The sequence below is a fragment of the Chenopodium quinoa genome, unplaced genomic scaffold, assembly GCF_001683475.1.
Source record: "Chenopodium quinoa cultivar QQ74 unplaced genomic scaffold, ASM168347v1, whole genome shotgun sequence".
NCBI classification, from domain to species: Eukaryota; Viridiplantae; Streptophyta; class Magnoliopsida; order Caryophyllales; family Amaranthaceae; genus Chenopodium; species Chenopodium quinoa.
Genome location: NW_018745105.1, coordinates 1,026,961 through 1,040,553, shown reverse-complemented (window position 1 = coordinate 1,040,553; position 13,593 = coordinate 1,026,961). Strand labels below are relative to the sequence as shown.

General features: G+C 34.5%; 2 protein-coding genes across 3 annotated transcripts; both read right to left on the bottom strand.

Annotated features, from left to right (window-relative positions):
* Positions 1-372: 372 nt before the first annotated feature.
* LOC110710023 lies at positions 373-3,867 on the bottom strand. The gene is given in 3 exon segments (XM_021888287.1): positions 373-984; positions 3,558-3,620; positions 3,718-3,867. Coding segments are annotated over 3 exon segments (537 nt in total). The 3' UTR covers positions 373-660.
* On the bottom strand, positions 3,137-13,372 carry LOC110709972 (NAC domain-containing protein 71-like). Of its 2 annotated transcripts, none has more exons than XM_021888229.1 (4): positions 12,694-13,372; positions 8,602-8,841; positions 3,558-4,005; positions 3,137-3,479 (listed from the first exon to the last, which is right to left on the bottom strand). In XM_021888229.1, the coding sequence occupies exons 1-3, from the start codon at positions 13,180-13,182 to the stop codon at positions 3,895-3,897; spliced, it is 840 nt and encodes a 279-aa protein (XP_021743921.1). In that variant the 5' UTR covers positions 13,183-13,372; the 3' UTR covers positions 3,137-3,479; positions 3,558-3,894. The 2 variants fall into 2 exon arrangements, with proteins under 2 accessions (XP_021743921.1, XP_021743922.1); XM_021888230.1 differs by having other exon boundaries at positions 3,137-3,456.
* Positions 13,373-13,593: the final 221 nt, after the last annotated feature.

The following is a 13,593-nucleotide window of genomic DNA, read 5'->3' as shown; positions in this document are numbered from 1 at the left end:
TTAGTATGAAGTTTTTTTCTTTGCTACAGCTCAAAGAAATCGTCGTTTTGGACGATGCGTTTGTAGCGATCCTTTTTTTAGTATTTACTAGAAAATTGGGTCTTCTTTTTTCTTTCTATAGTGGAGATAGCCGCACGTAATGACAGATCACTGCCATATTATTAAAAGCTTGTGGTAAGAATGGGTTTCGTTCTAGTGCCCTAAAATAATATTCTAAAGCTTTCGTATGTTCTCCATTACTTGTGTGAATAAGGCCTATATTATAGAGTATATAACTTCGATCGTAAGGATCGATTTCTAGTCGCATAGCTTCATAATAATTCTGTAAAGCTTCCGCATAATTTCCTTCGGATTGAGCTGACATCCGTTACGGTCGTTATTCGATTCAAAGAATCGTCGTTCCAGAACCGTACGTGAAATTTTCACCTCATACGGCTCCTCCCTTAAATATAATATACATAATGAGAATTCAAAATACATGGCAAAAGGGATTAAAACATTCTCATTATGAACTGAGCGGGGCTAGTGTTTTTACAAAAAATATCTAGCCAACCTTCTTGCGTAAGAGCTTTTACTAGAATCAAGTGTCTTGATACTAAATAGAAAGGATAACTTCAGCAATTCCTTTGTCCTCAACGCCTCCTAATTTCCAGGAAATAGTCACTTCAACAGGCTTCGATGGTTATACGGGTATCCAAAGTACGAACGAGATGGATGTTTGTTGGCCCAACCATTCTTGTTAGTCCTAACCCAGATAAGAAAGGGAGTAGGTAAGTAATTTTTAACAAAGCTTTTGTGCTGTCGATTGCTAGGTGTAGTGCTTCTTCCCCTATGCCGCCTATTGGTACTATATTACTAGGAAGTAGGATTGACCTGTAATACAAAACACAAAGGTGTAACCTTTAGTTCAATACAAAAATCTATAAATGAAGCTATAGTATTTGAGGTTGCATCAATCGGGGATACACGACGGAAGGAATCGTTCTATTTCTAAACTTCACCTTCAACAAGCGTAGGTTTGTTTCTATAATATGGAATTAAGAATATTTGTTCTTTACTATCCCGAAGTGTGTGCTTTTCTCATAAGACTAGGAGCAGTAAAAAGAAACTAAATAATAAAGAAAATCAAATCACACCATCTCTGTAATAAGTAAATGCCTCCTTTTCTCCTGAAGTTGTCGGAATTAGTCGTAATAAGATATCGGCCACAATTGAAAAGGTCTTATCAATAAAATTTCCATTTATCCGCGATCTAGGCATAGGTATCAATCCATTATAAAATTCTTCTCATTACCCCTTAGTGGGAAAACGATTACACAAATAAAGAATTTGTACAGTACAAAATAACATAAAAACGGATTCCTTTCCAAACAAAAAAATTTCAATAAAGATACAAATTTTTTACTACTACGTATACTTCTATTTTATTTATTCGAATTGTTCCAAAAGCCCCCAACTCCTTTTTCAACAATCAATAAAAAAGAGTTGAATCCCATTTGAATTCATACAGATCAAATTGAGTAGTCTAGTAGCTATTCCGATTTCATCGAAGCGGAAGAATCAAAGAATTTTTCGATCCGATCAAAAAAAGTTTTGATCGAAAGACGAAAAGAAAGAGAATCGAATAATCATTCTATGATGGAAATAGAATAGCTGGGAAATTTAAGAAATTTGTTGGTGAGCACTTTAAAACTAGACGGAAATTTTCTAATGTTTTTTTGAGAATTTTATGGAATTCTAGTCGAAATAAAAATCGAACCATGATCAAAAGGGATCCATTAATCGTCTATAATCTAAAAACCATAAACCCATCAATCCGTTGATGCGATTCGTTTCAATTAATTGATCGAAGCCGGTATATTATATATGGAAATATGGGATATAGAATAAAGGATAGGAACATCATCTTCACAAATATGAATCAATAAATATATAACAAGGAAAAACTTGTTTTTTATTTTAATCAACTCCTACTTTTTTCGAAAAAATCTTCTATTACATTACTACTCCTTACGTTCTATTAGTAGTTTGTTTATAGTCAAATAGTATAGTATTGCTGCGTTAATCCTAGTCGTACCTATTTTATACAAACAAAAATCGAATATCGTTAGTAATAGAAATATCAACATAGTAATGGCTCGCTATTTCTTCGGTTTATGAGTCATAATCATTGTGTAGGAGAGATGGCCGAGCGGTTCAAGGCATAGCATTGGAACTGCTATGTAGGCTTTTGTTTACCGAGGGTTCGAATCCCTCTCTTTCCGTCTTTTACTTTCACCTGAATGAATTCGCCAACATTTCTAACTTTAACAAATCAAATAACAAGAAATACTTTATTTAGAACATAAGAGTTGGGTCCTTCTTGTATTTTTATATATATTTCTTCTATTTCGATTTTTGGGTGTTAACTGGTCCCTCGAGAGAGTTATGTCACCAAGACTGGTCCAGCGCGGTATGTACCTGCAAAACACGAAAACTATGATTGATAAAAGCTTTAGTATTGGTTGTAGAAGATGAAAAGGTGCAAATAAGATAAAAATGAGATCTTTTCGAATTCCGATATCAGGTGTTTTCTTTGATGTAAGAAAATGTAGTTATATGGTAATAAATGAACATGTCCTAAAAATGGGGAAACTCTCCCTATTTATGGAGTCTATGGAAAAAAGTGTCTTTTTGTAGGTCATTCTGACCTAAGTTTGATGGATTGCACCGTATTACAGCTTTCTTGGGATTTGGGCCAAGAAAGCAACCTTTTCTCCTAATTGTTTGGAGACACACGTGTCATGAAGTAATTGATCCATTTGGGTCTTTCATTGGTTAACATGTGTCACCTTCTGATAGGACCACACGTCTTGGGTGATTTTACCCAAAACAAGAATAATAGTGAAAACCTACCTAACTCACTAACAGATACTCTCCGTAAAGACCATAATGCATTTCCTTGCCATTATGCCAAATTGAACCAAGCATACTAAGAAATATGTGGGCTTTGAGCTTCTTTCCTTTCGTTAACCTTCCTTTCTGGTTATTGAACCAAACAGACTAATTCCTACAAGGAGGAAATCGGGTAGACTTAAGGACTTTGAAATACTCACAAGCTGAACTTTGAAATACTCCAACACAAATAGCAAGAACATAACTTCGCAATGCATTCCTGATAATTTCATAGATAAGCTACTGCCTTAATTTTAATTCCCAACACGCAAATAAGCCTAACAAACGAAATCCGCACTTCAAACAATATACTCAATTACTCACATCGAACTAAGATAGCTGATATATTTACAAGAGAATTCCATCAAAGCACTATTAGATTCTCACTTCAAAAGCATTTCCACCTGGACCTAGCAAAGATTTAAATACAGAGAACAGCGAACATTTGCGAAGGAGAGCTTCGTCAAGGACAGATTCTCCGCAATTGGGAATAATACCTCAATCAGTATGCACCAAGCTTGCCTGTCAAAGGGAATGGTGAAAATCTGCACATTCAGCATGGGAATGAGTTGCAAGTCCAAGTGTTAACTGGAACTGGGAAGTGACAAATCAGATATACTTACCTTTAACAGGAAGACGCGTCCTGCCACAGCATTGTCAAACTTGGCTTCTGATAATAATGTTCCCTACATAATTTTGATATAAATCCAACTCTAGTGTTGTTTACAGGGGTGCAGAATCTATATAGAACCAGCACTTAACAAGCGCCTAATTCTGCAATACCATGATGAGGTTCATCAAATGCAGATTTTGGTGGAATACCAATTTCAGATGTACAAAGTTGTAGTAGCAGCAATATGTGAACTGTTGAAAAGCAACAATTCCAGTCTTCTTCAACATAACTTCAAAGCAGATGGTAATAACAGGTTCCATCTAGTATAAATGATTATTGCAGGATTGTCAGAGAAGATCATCCAACTCTATAAAATCTCCATCTACGATGGATACTAAATGCCTAGGACTCGAAGAATTGACCAAGTCAGCGCTGCCAACATGCCCTGGTGATTTCACCTATTAAAACATACATGAAATGTAAGAATATAATAAAACTAAATATAAATTATGATTTGAAAAGGAAAAGGAAAATATAAATCAAAGTTTGTTTTCACAGAATAGTATCCAATCAAGGAGAACTTCCACGGCAATTAAGCTTGTTTTCACAGAATAGTAGCACCATGGTGGCCATGCCAATTGAAAAGTAGGGAAGTTTAGATCTCAAAGCAAGCAAACACCAAAATAGGTGGCTCACATTGCAATCCTAAAAAACCTTTAAAAAGGTTCAAAAGTATAATTGTTATAAATTAAGCAAGTTGAATGACTTAAATCTAGTCTTTTAACCTTTGTTCAAACAACCGGCAAAACTTAAATCTTCACATGGGTTCTCAAGAGACAAAGAATAAAGGGTGTTTGTGCCATTCATTGAAACCATGTCCACCATTTTAAAAGAAATGCAAATTTTACATAATTTCTCTTGGGAGTCCCCGTTTCCTTTTATAGGAACATGTACCCTAAAACACAAGGGCCTAAAGACTTGAGGCCAGTGGAGGATTTTCATGATTTCCCAAAAATTCCATGTTACCCCATTCGGGTCAACAAGTTATCAGGGACATTCGGGTCGGATATAGGTTGGGTCAATAAGTTATCAGGTCATCTTCAGGTTGGATCGGGTCGTTCGGTTGATTTCGGGCCAACAGATGGGTCGGATATCGGGTCAACACTTCAAGCTGAATTTGGGTCCGGTCCAAATTTTAGGTCAACTTCGGGTCGGGTCACACTCGGGTCGGTTGCTATCTTTGCCTATCAGACCTTGTAATTTCATTTGGTATTGAACATTATGTTATGTTCATGTTATTATTGTACTATTTGTTTTGTCCAGACTAGTAAAATGTGACTTTTATTTCAAGCTTTACTAAGTTTTTTCTTAATCATATGGACAAACTCTGTAGAATAGTCGTTAATTTTCAATCTTTTTACAAATTTTTTATAACTTATAACTCTATAGAGAAAAGGCCGACGAAATCGAGAAAAGTAATACTCAAAATATGTAAATTACTAACACTATTACACATTACAAATTAATAAATAAAAAATTAAGTCAGATTGATTGCGGGTATTTTCTATTTCGGTTTGCTAAGGTCAAGTCTATGGCTTAAATTGATTCTGGTCATTTCATATATAAGGTAATTTAGTTCGGGTTACTTCGGGCTTCAGATCTATTTTGGTCAATTAATTGAAGTTAAATTAAGGTCGGGTCACTTTGGGTATCGGGTCAACTTCAGGTCGGGCCATTTCAGGTCGGGTCGCTTCAGGTTTTGGGTCAAGATCGGGTCAATTCCAATTCGGGTCGGGTATAGGTCAGTTTTGATTGATTTCAAGTTTCGGGTCACTGTTTTCGGGTCGAATTCGGATCACATGTAGGGTTATTCTGGTGGGGTCATTGGGTCTAGGATTGCCAAGTCTAGCTAAATCAACTAGTCCTGATTTCAAAATCCAAGGAATCTACTATAGGTATGCAGTTAACTAGTTTCCTTTTTATAAGGTTCAGGTATGATTATTCTATAGCTTTGAATGGACAGAACAAGCAAGCAATTGATCAACACTTCACTGGTATGAATAGCATTTTGATGTATTAATGGATGGATGTCCTCCAATTTGACTTAACATGCATAATTTGCACATTAGGGTTTTTATCAAGTTGGGGACCTGGATCAAGGAGTTCAAATCAAAGCATTACCTCCAATAAACAATGGTTAGATTCTTACTAATTTCACCTAAACTTACAAACAAAACGGCTGAAGGAAAAGGTGTCAAAGGAATTGCATGATGTCATCACATTCATGAACTTTGATATGGATTGAAGGTATCTCCGCTCAAAGTGTATTTGAGTATGCACACTTGGCAACTCCCACATAGTTGTACTTTTACGGGCTAAGCAAGTGCGCCATTATGACAATACCTAGATAATCCCAACCCACAAGCATTCACCCAAATGTATTTTTAATGCCTTTACCAAATATCATACCTAAATAGACAAGAACGGTAATCTTCCAACATCTAAAATCCCAACACAAATTTACAACTAATTTTCTGATGGTAAATAAAAACAAAGTTCTCAACCAATGAAAGCTTCTGTGTATCATATAAACAAGTGAAAAAACACCAATATTAATAGATTTTGCAGCCAATTGTATCACTACGAGAGACAGGTAATCAGGCTATTCAGGTTTAAATTTTGGTGGAGTGGTGGTATTAAGAATAAACAGGATTATGAGAATAATAGATAAGCAAACCACACCTCATCTGCAAAGGTTGTTCAAGAGGGGCGTCAAAACACTCATAAGCTCATAGCTAAACTGGGTAAGCAAAAGTTTCAATGGTTCGTCACTGAAACCGATCGAAAGAGAAAAAAAAAATTGACACTATAATTAAGGAAAATTCCAGTACCTAATATAAGACTTTCAAGTGCCCAAAAATATTCACACGGACTTACAAACCCTTATAATACTCTCTCCCCATTACATTGTTCTCTCTTCTCACTGATTTATGAGTGTCCTCTTTTTGATGCTCTTCCTCACCTTCGGGAATCATAACAGGATTCCTAACCTCATTATTGTGTACTATCCTTGATACCTATCCCTTCCCTTCTTGCATATGTGTATCTAATTTGAGGTGTGGGATGAGCAGGCTGAACCTGTCGGTGAAGATGGAACTCAGGCCCATATGGTTAAACCAACTCCTTCATGATTATACACCTACCATAGCATTAAAATGGTAATTTATTCAGATAAAGTGCGCAAACTTGGTTAATATTAACCCTATGATGAAATCCATCGTGATTTCATCTTGTACGTGGGTTGGGAGGGGAGGGGCAAGGGCAAGGGCTGAAGAAGGCTAGTAGATTAAATAAGCTTGAATTTGGTGTGCCACTTCTTTCCTTATAGACCCAAAACCATTCAAAAACTAAACGTTAATATGTCTTCAACTTCCTAGAGAGAAACACTGCCAGGAGAGTCAAATTACTAGCTCAAAGTGACTACCACCATCAACCCTTCCTTCATAAAAAACAACTCTTCCTCTACTAGTGAATCATGATGCAATGCACTTTCTTCCAAATTCTATGTGATCATATATTTGTGCGAAGATATCTAGAAAAACACAGCTTGAATATGCTCAAAAGAAACACCACAAATGGATTCGATGGACACTAACTACGTAGCTATTGTTTCTCAATAAAGCATCTACCACTTTATTGAATCCCTCTTGGTTGAACTATATGCCAATTCAAATTCAAATCCTATAACCTTGCTATCCCATTATTAATAATCCAAACCCGCTCCTCTAATTATTCCATGACAGAATGTTAAGCTTCATTTATATCATTGTGAATGAGGATTTTCCTCTTGTCGTGCCAGAAATTGTTCACCAATAAAAATTATCATAGCCAGCAACAACCAATTTCTCAATTGATTCACCACTTGTGAGCTGCAACACGCGTGAAATAAGATTTTCTATCATTAGGGCTTTTTAGGGTTGTAATAATAATTGAGAATGTGATATGGATTGATATGGGTTTAGGGTTTGTCATCAACTCGATTACGAAGGTCTCTACTTAGAAAAATGCGAACACATCGAAAATCACTGCTCGCGTCAAGTCGGAAGTGGTGGAGTGTGAGCTATGCCAAATATGCAAAATGGTTATGATTTTGATTGTAAAAGTTCTGTTATTTTGTCTAAAGCTTTGGTTTACAAATCTTTATTACTATTATAGATGTTGTATGGCTATTTATTAATGAAAATATTAAGGAAATTTTGCAAAAAACCATCTAAATCTTGTTCTTTTGCATATAACTAACTTGCAGGAAAAATGTTACAAAAGAGCACCAATTTTAGAAATTTTGTTGCAATTTACCACCAATTCAATGTAAAACAATTGATAAATTTGGTTTAAAAAGTGGTAATTTGCAACAAAATTTTTAAATTGGTGGTCTTTTTGCAACATTTTTTGTAAAAGGTGATTATATGCAAAAAAAACAAGATTTAAAAGGTGGTTTTCTGCAAAATTTTCTAATATTAATATTCTTCTTCCTCTAAAAATTTTTTTAAAAAAACTCGGAATTAAATTAAAGTTATTATGCAATTAACTGAGTGTCTTTGCCCAGATTAGCTTCCTAAAGACAATCAAGGATGAAATAATCAAAAAAAAAAATTAAAAAAAAAAAAAAAAAAATTAGGCTCAAATTTACTTCCTCACATTTATACATGAAGCAGCATAGGCAATTCGCCTTGCCCTTGGTTGAGGCAGCCTGAAGCAAATTCTTTTGTCGCCTTTTAGAATAAATTGTACCCCACAAGGTCAAGGCATTTTGACTTCCGCCTTGACTTGCTTGGCACCTAGGCACGCCCAAAACACACTTTTTGAAACGAAGTAATATTCATGAATATTTTTGCTCAAACTACATTAAAAAAAAAAGCTTTCATTTTGCAAAAAACACATTAAAAAACCTTACATGAAAAGAGAACATCAAATTTTTTACCACATCCCAGATATGTTACTTAACAAATTAATAAACATGTTAAGAAATTGAACTCAAGGTTAAGAAAGTTCACCGGAATGTTGGGTTCTGTCTCTTCCATCAATTTTGTTGGCTGACCCGCAATCTTACCATTTACATAGTAGAAGCCATGTGCTTTATCTTCATCCAAGACAGAAACAGTGCTTGAATCATGCTGAATACCAATATGACGTACAGTTGCAATGCTTTCTTCAGCACACGAACTTAAGGCATGCTCTGAAATGCTGTTTCGAACACGTGATTTGACAAACACTCGGCACACAACAAACGAGGCCTGCAAAAAATGTAATATGATTAAGATAGCACAAGTTAAGCAGTTCAATCTTACACCGGTAAGAGGGGAGGTTTGTATAGCTTGTATTATTAAGTTCTAGTTGTTAAACTATTTTAATTAAGTTGTTTACTACCTCCGTTTCATATTATTTGCAACGATTTTTCCTCTCTACTTTATGTCAAATTGTTGCAAATAATATGAAACAGAGGTAGTATTTACCTTGTCTAATCTCATCAAGAACGTGTGTTTCAAAGGAGAATATTACAAGTTAAAAAGAAAAGCAAAGTACGACAGAAGAAATTCAAAATACAGCATTGATCATCAAAACAAGTAGACTTTTTCAAGCTCGAGGAATAATATAATATAACTAATACATTTGGGTAAAGCTATCAACACACAAATATTTATAAAAAATAATAAATAAATCTTTTTAGGAACATATTCTTTAAGATATTTTTCTTTGAATCATACAAATGCCTTTTTACTAAAAAAAGAGTTCTACCTACACACATAAATTATATGACACTACTTAAACTCAACACTTACCAATTAACAATAGCATTTCCATGCATAACCTGATTATCCATCCAGATTACTGCTAGCAATAAAAACTCATTAAGAAATTCTTAGTCATTAAATGATATTAGTCAAAATGCAGCCACGTACTATTTACCTCATTATGAAACTAATAAAGACCTCTCTCAAAAACCTTTCATAGTGAAAATAAAACCCAAATGCCTCAGTTTCATACTATGAATGGTTAACATCACGATTTCAAATTGGTGGCAAGAGCAAAATTAAAAAATGTCACCTTCTTTGTCAATTACAATTACTGATACCTGTTTGCTTGCCTGAAAGCCTCTTAATAATTCACATAAAAAACTACTAAGATACTGTTCAGTGAAAATACCAATGCATGCGTGCAATAACCCTAAGAACTGTATTCCAATACACAGCCCTTGTTATGTTTAATTCATTCGTATTAGTTCAAGCTCTAATTTTTTATTTTTTATTTAATGGAGCCTAAATAAGCTGAAACTTCATTCCATACTTCTCTCAACTTCTAGACTCTCGCTACCACACTCCCATATTCTCTTTTGCTCTCTTGATGTTCACTGAACAAAGATCCCAAATTCAAAACAGTTGTTTAAGGCACAAGATAACTCTTGATTCTCTCCCATCAATTGCCAAAATTCAAAATGCATGCAGAAAAATGCATCAAAATAATGCATGCAGTAAAAGACATCTAAATCAACAACTTTACACCATGAATAAGCACATTGATACAATCTACACATATTTAAAATAGTTTAAACGCTTGTGATTACAAGGACTATTAACTACCATAATGTACTGATGAATAATCTAGTGATGAAGATGCCTAGAAAATCTACCACTGTTTCTGTTACTTCAACAATGTTTGGACTTTCGACTAAGAAGCTTGAGTTAACTCCTCTTAATCTAGAGCATCACAATGACTTGACCCTAACTTCTGTATCATATCTGGCATATTCCGATTCTATCTCCATTCTAAACCACAGCCACAAGGATTCTGGCACCAAATATAACCATTTTATAACATTATATAATATGCAATGTACAAATATTTCAAATCAGTGTTTAATTTTTCTCTTCGGCTATTGTACAAACCTGCTCTCTTTATCTCTCCTCAACTGCTCAAAAATATCAAATGTAAATATATTTCCCTTTGCTCTCTCTTTCTTCTTCTATAATATGCATATAAATTTATGTAAAAATAAAAACCGGAGCCATAATATTCATCCCAAAGAAAGAACACTTTCTATCATTGGAAGCTCTTCTAGAAACCAAGTCTCTTAGATCACTTGAAACCCTTATATCAAGGTTGTAAGAGCAAGTCAACACTTCTAAATGCATGGTAGATTCCATTGCTTAATAAAATGGTAAGGTGTCTGACTTGGATTTGGTATACGTTTAATTTTTTTATCAATAAAAGAATATAACTTGTGAATCTAAGAACAGCTCAAGGATTGAAGAGAAACTAGACTGAACAAGAATTTTGTGCCGCAAAGTGAAGCAACATGTGTAGAATATAGAGTATATTTGGTACTACTTTACAACAGGGCCGGGAAGATGTAGGCTTGATCCCATAATTTACTGGAGTTACTCACACTGAAGGTCTGGGAGTTGCTTCTCCAAATCATAAAACAGCAGCATAAGAACAGTATGTTCACTCTCGGCCAACTGTTACATAATGAAGAGATTAATCACATGAGAAAAGGCTCAAAGTCTAGCTTGCAGCTGAATTTTGCAGCTCATGATGTTGAAGAAGGTAAGCATAGGTTCAGATACTCAATTAATGAGGGACGATGAGAAACAAAGTAAAGGGAACTAGTACAGAAACAAGCCGATGGATGGGTTTTCTCAATACATTCATTTTAGCTTTTTGCACAACTTATATATGAGCTTTGACACCAATTTCTCATTTATATATTAAACAAACAATAGCATAGTGTTTAATGTTATTAGATTAGTCTTAAAGTATATTTTATAAATACGAAGTATTAAAATTTTACAATTATACTATAAGTTTTCTAATTAAAATAATAATCAAGGTTGTGAGTTCAATTGAGTGACAGTCAAATTCATGGATGTATTGAGGAAGTATTATATATATAGATTCCTATCATTTACACGAATGAGGTAAAATATATTATAATAAGAAACACCATAGAATTTCTTAGAATTTCTGTTCTTTGCATCTTTTTAATTTGTTTTAGACTGATACTTTTAAAAAGAGTTGTAATGTGCAAATTTAACCTTCATTAAGAACAATTGAAAAAGGATTCAATAACTTTGTATTCTTAATTTATAATGAAATATTTAAGTATATTGCCTGACTGGGGAATACTTAGAGGGTACAGTCTCAAAACATCCAAAATTAAGCAGAATTGCCTATACACTTGGAAACCCTCGCCTTTCAGTAAACTAAGATATTAACACTACTTGAAACTATTACACAGGAAGCACTTCTAACTATCATACTCAATATATTACAGCTATCCATCAAGCTGCATCTTTGTCTCCACTATTTATCAGTCCTGCTGCAGCAACTATTGCTCAAGTTGTTTCGCATAATATCCTTGATTTTCACTTGTTAATCAAGATTACCCAATAAAATGATGAATACATCAACTTTAAGCCTACAATATAGCATCTATGGTAACACAATTCCAAAAACACAAATCACTTGAACAGTTGACCCTACTTCATACTATCATAACAAATAAAAATCATCCTTACAATCTGAATTGAGATTGGAACAAATACACGCATCCTTAACTAAAAAATCAAAACAATGTCACCCAATTTGCAATATCCTTGTTACCTGAAACAGATATAAAGACCCAATTCACTACCTATACTTGCTAACTTAGTCTAAAAGTGCTCCATTGCACTGACTTTGTTACTGACTTTGTAACGTAGTTCTTGGAGGTGCCTAGCAATTTACTAAATTTAGTAACACTAAGTTACACCTTCAATGGTCCATCATACCCTACAATTTTAATCATTTTTACAATCATAAAACAATAGAACAAATTGAAAACAAGAAAAATAACACATTTCAAACACATAAATCCTAATTTAGTTGCATAAATTTTACAAACTTCACATAATAAAACCTGAAATAAACAAATCCCAAGTAGTAAATAAAAATCAGAAAACGAAAAACACAACACATTTTAAAGTCAAACACATAAATCCTAACATAATTGCAGAATTTCACAAAATTAAACCTGAAATAAACCAATCCCAAGTACTAAATTGCAATCAAACCAAAAAAAAAAACCCAAAAAAAATCGAAGAACAAACCTTAAAACTGTCGATTAGAGTATACTCATACATGAACCAATCAGTCCGAACAGCAGTTTTACCATTCGATTTCTCCAAATAGAAAATGAAGCATTTCCTCGTCCCCAAAATAACATTACCACCATTACCCATAACATCCCTGACCCTACCTTTCCTCTTCCAATACCCAATCCCAGCTCTTCTATTTCCTCTCTCTTCTTCTTCCCCATTAACCCTCTCAGTGAAGCAATACCAATGCCGCTTCCTTCCGCCGCACCCAAATCTAAAGCATGTCAATTCCGGAAGATCAAAGGGGTTGTAATCATACAAATTGATCTCCTTAATTGCGTCATAATAATCGGCATTCGAAGACGAAGATGAGGATTGCTGAGGCGAATTGAGGTGGTTCTTGTGACCGAGGTAGTACGAAAGGAGCTGCTCCTCCGAAGGGTAGAATCGGCAACCCGGTGGTAATATCGATGGCGACAACGGTGCTTTAGGGGCTTCCATTCATCGGAGATTTGAGAGTGTTTTGAGAAACAGTAGCAGCGTAAGGAAGGAGGAATGAGAGTGGGAGTAAGCATGGTTTTTATAGGAGGAGTTTTGTGAATGAAGCGTGATCATCAAGCTTCTTTTTGGTTTTCTCGGTTTTTCTCTCTTAAACTTGGGAGTGTTTCTCCTGTTGACCTCAAGTCAAGATATTACAGCATTTTGACACGTGCCCCTTTTTCAAGCCATCGGTGTAGTTTTACAATTACTGTGAAGCACAATAAAAAAAAAAAATTGAGCAGTTTCACTTTTCAGTCCATTAATGAACAATTTTTTTAATTTTTGTACTCCATTTTTATCTATATCTTCAAAGTAAAAATAAAATGAGGAAAACACAAATGAGCCAAGAGCAAACAAGGAAAACTGTATCAA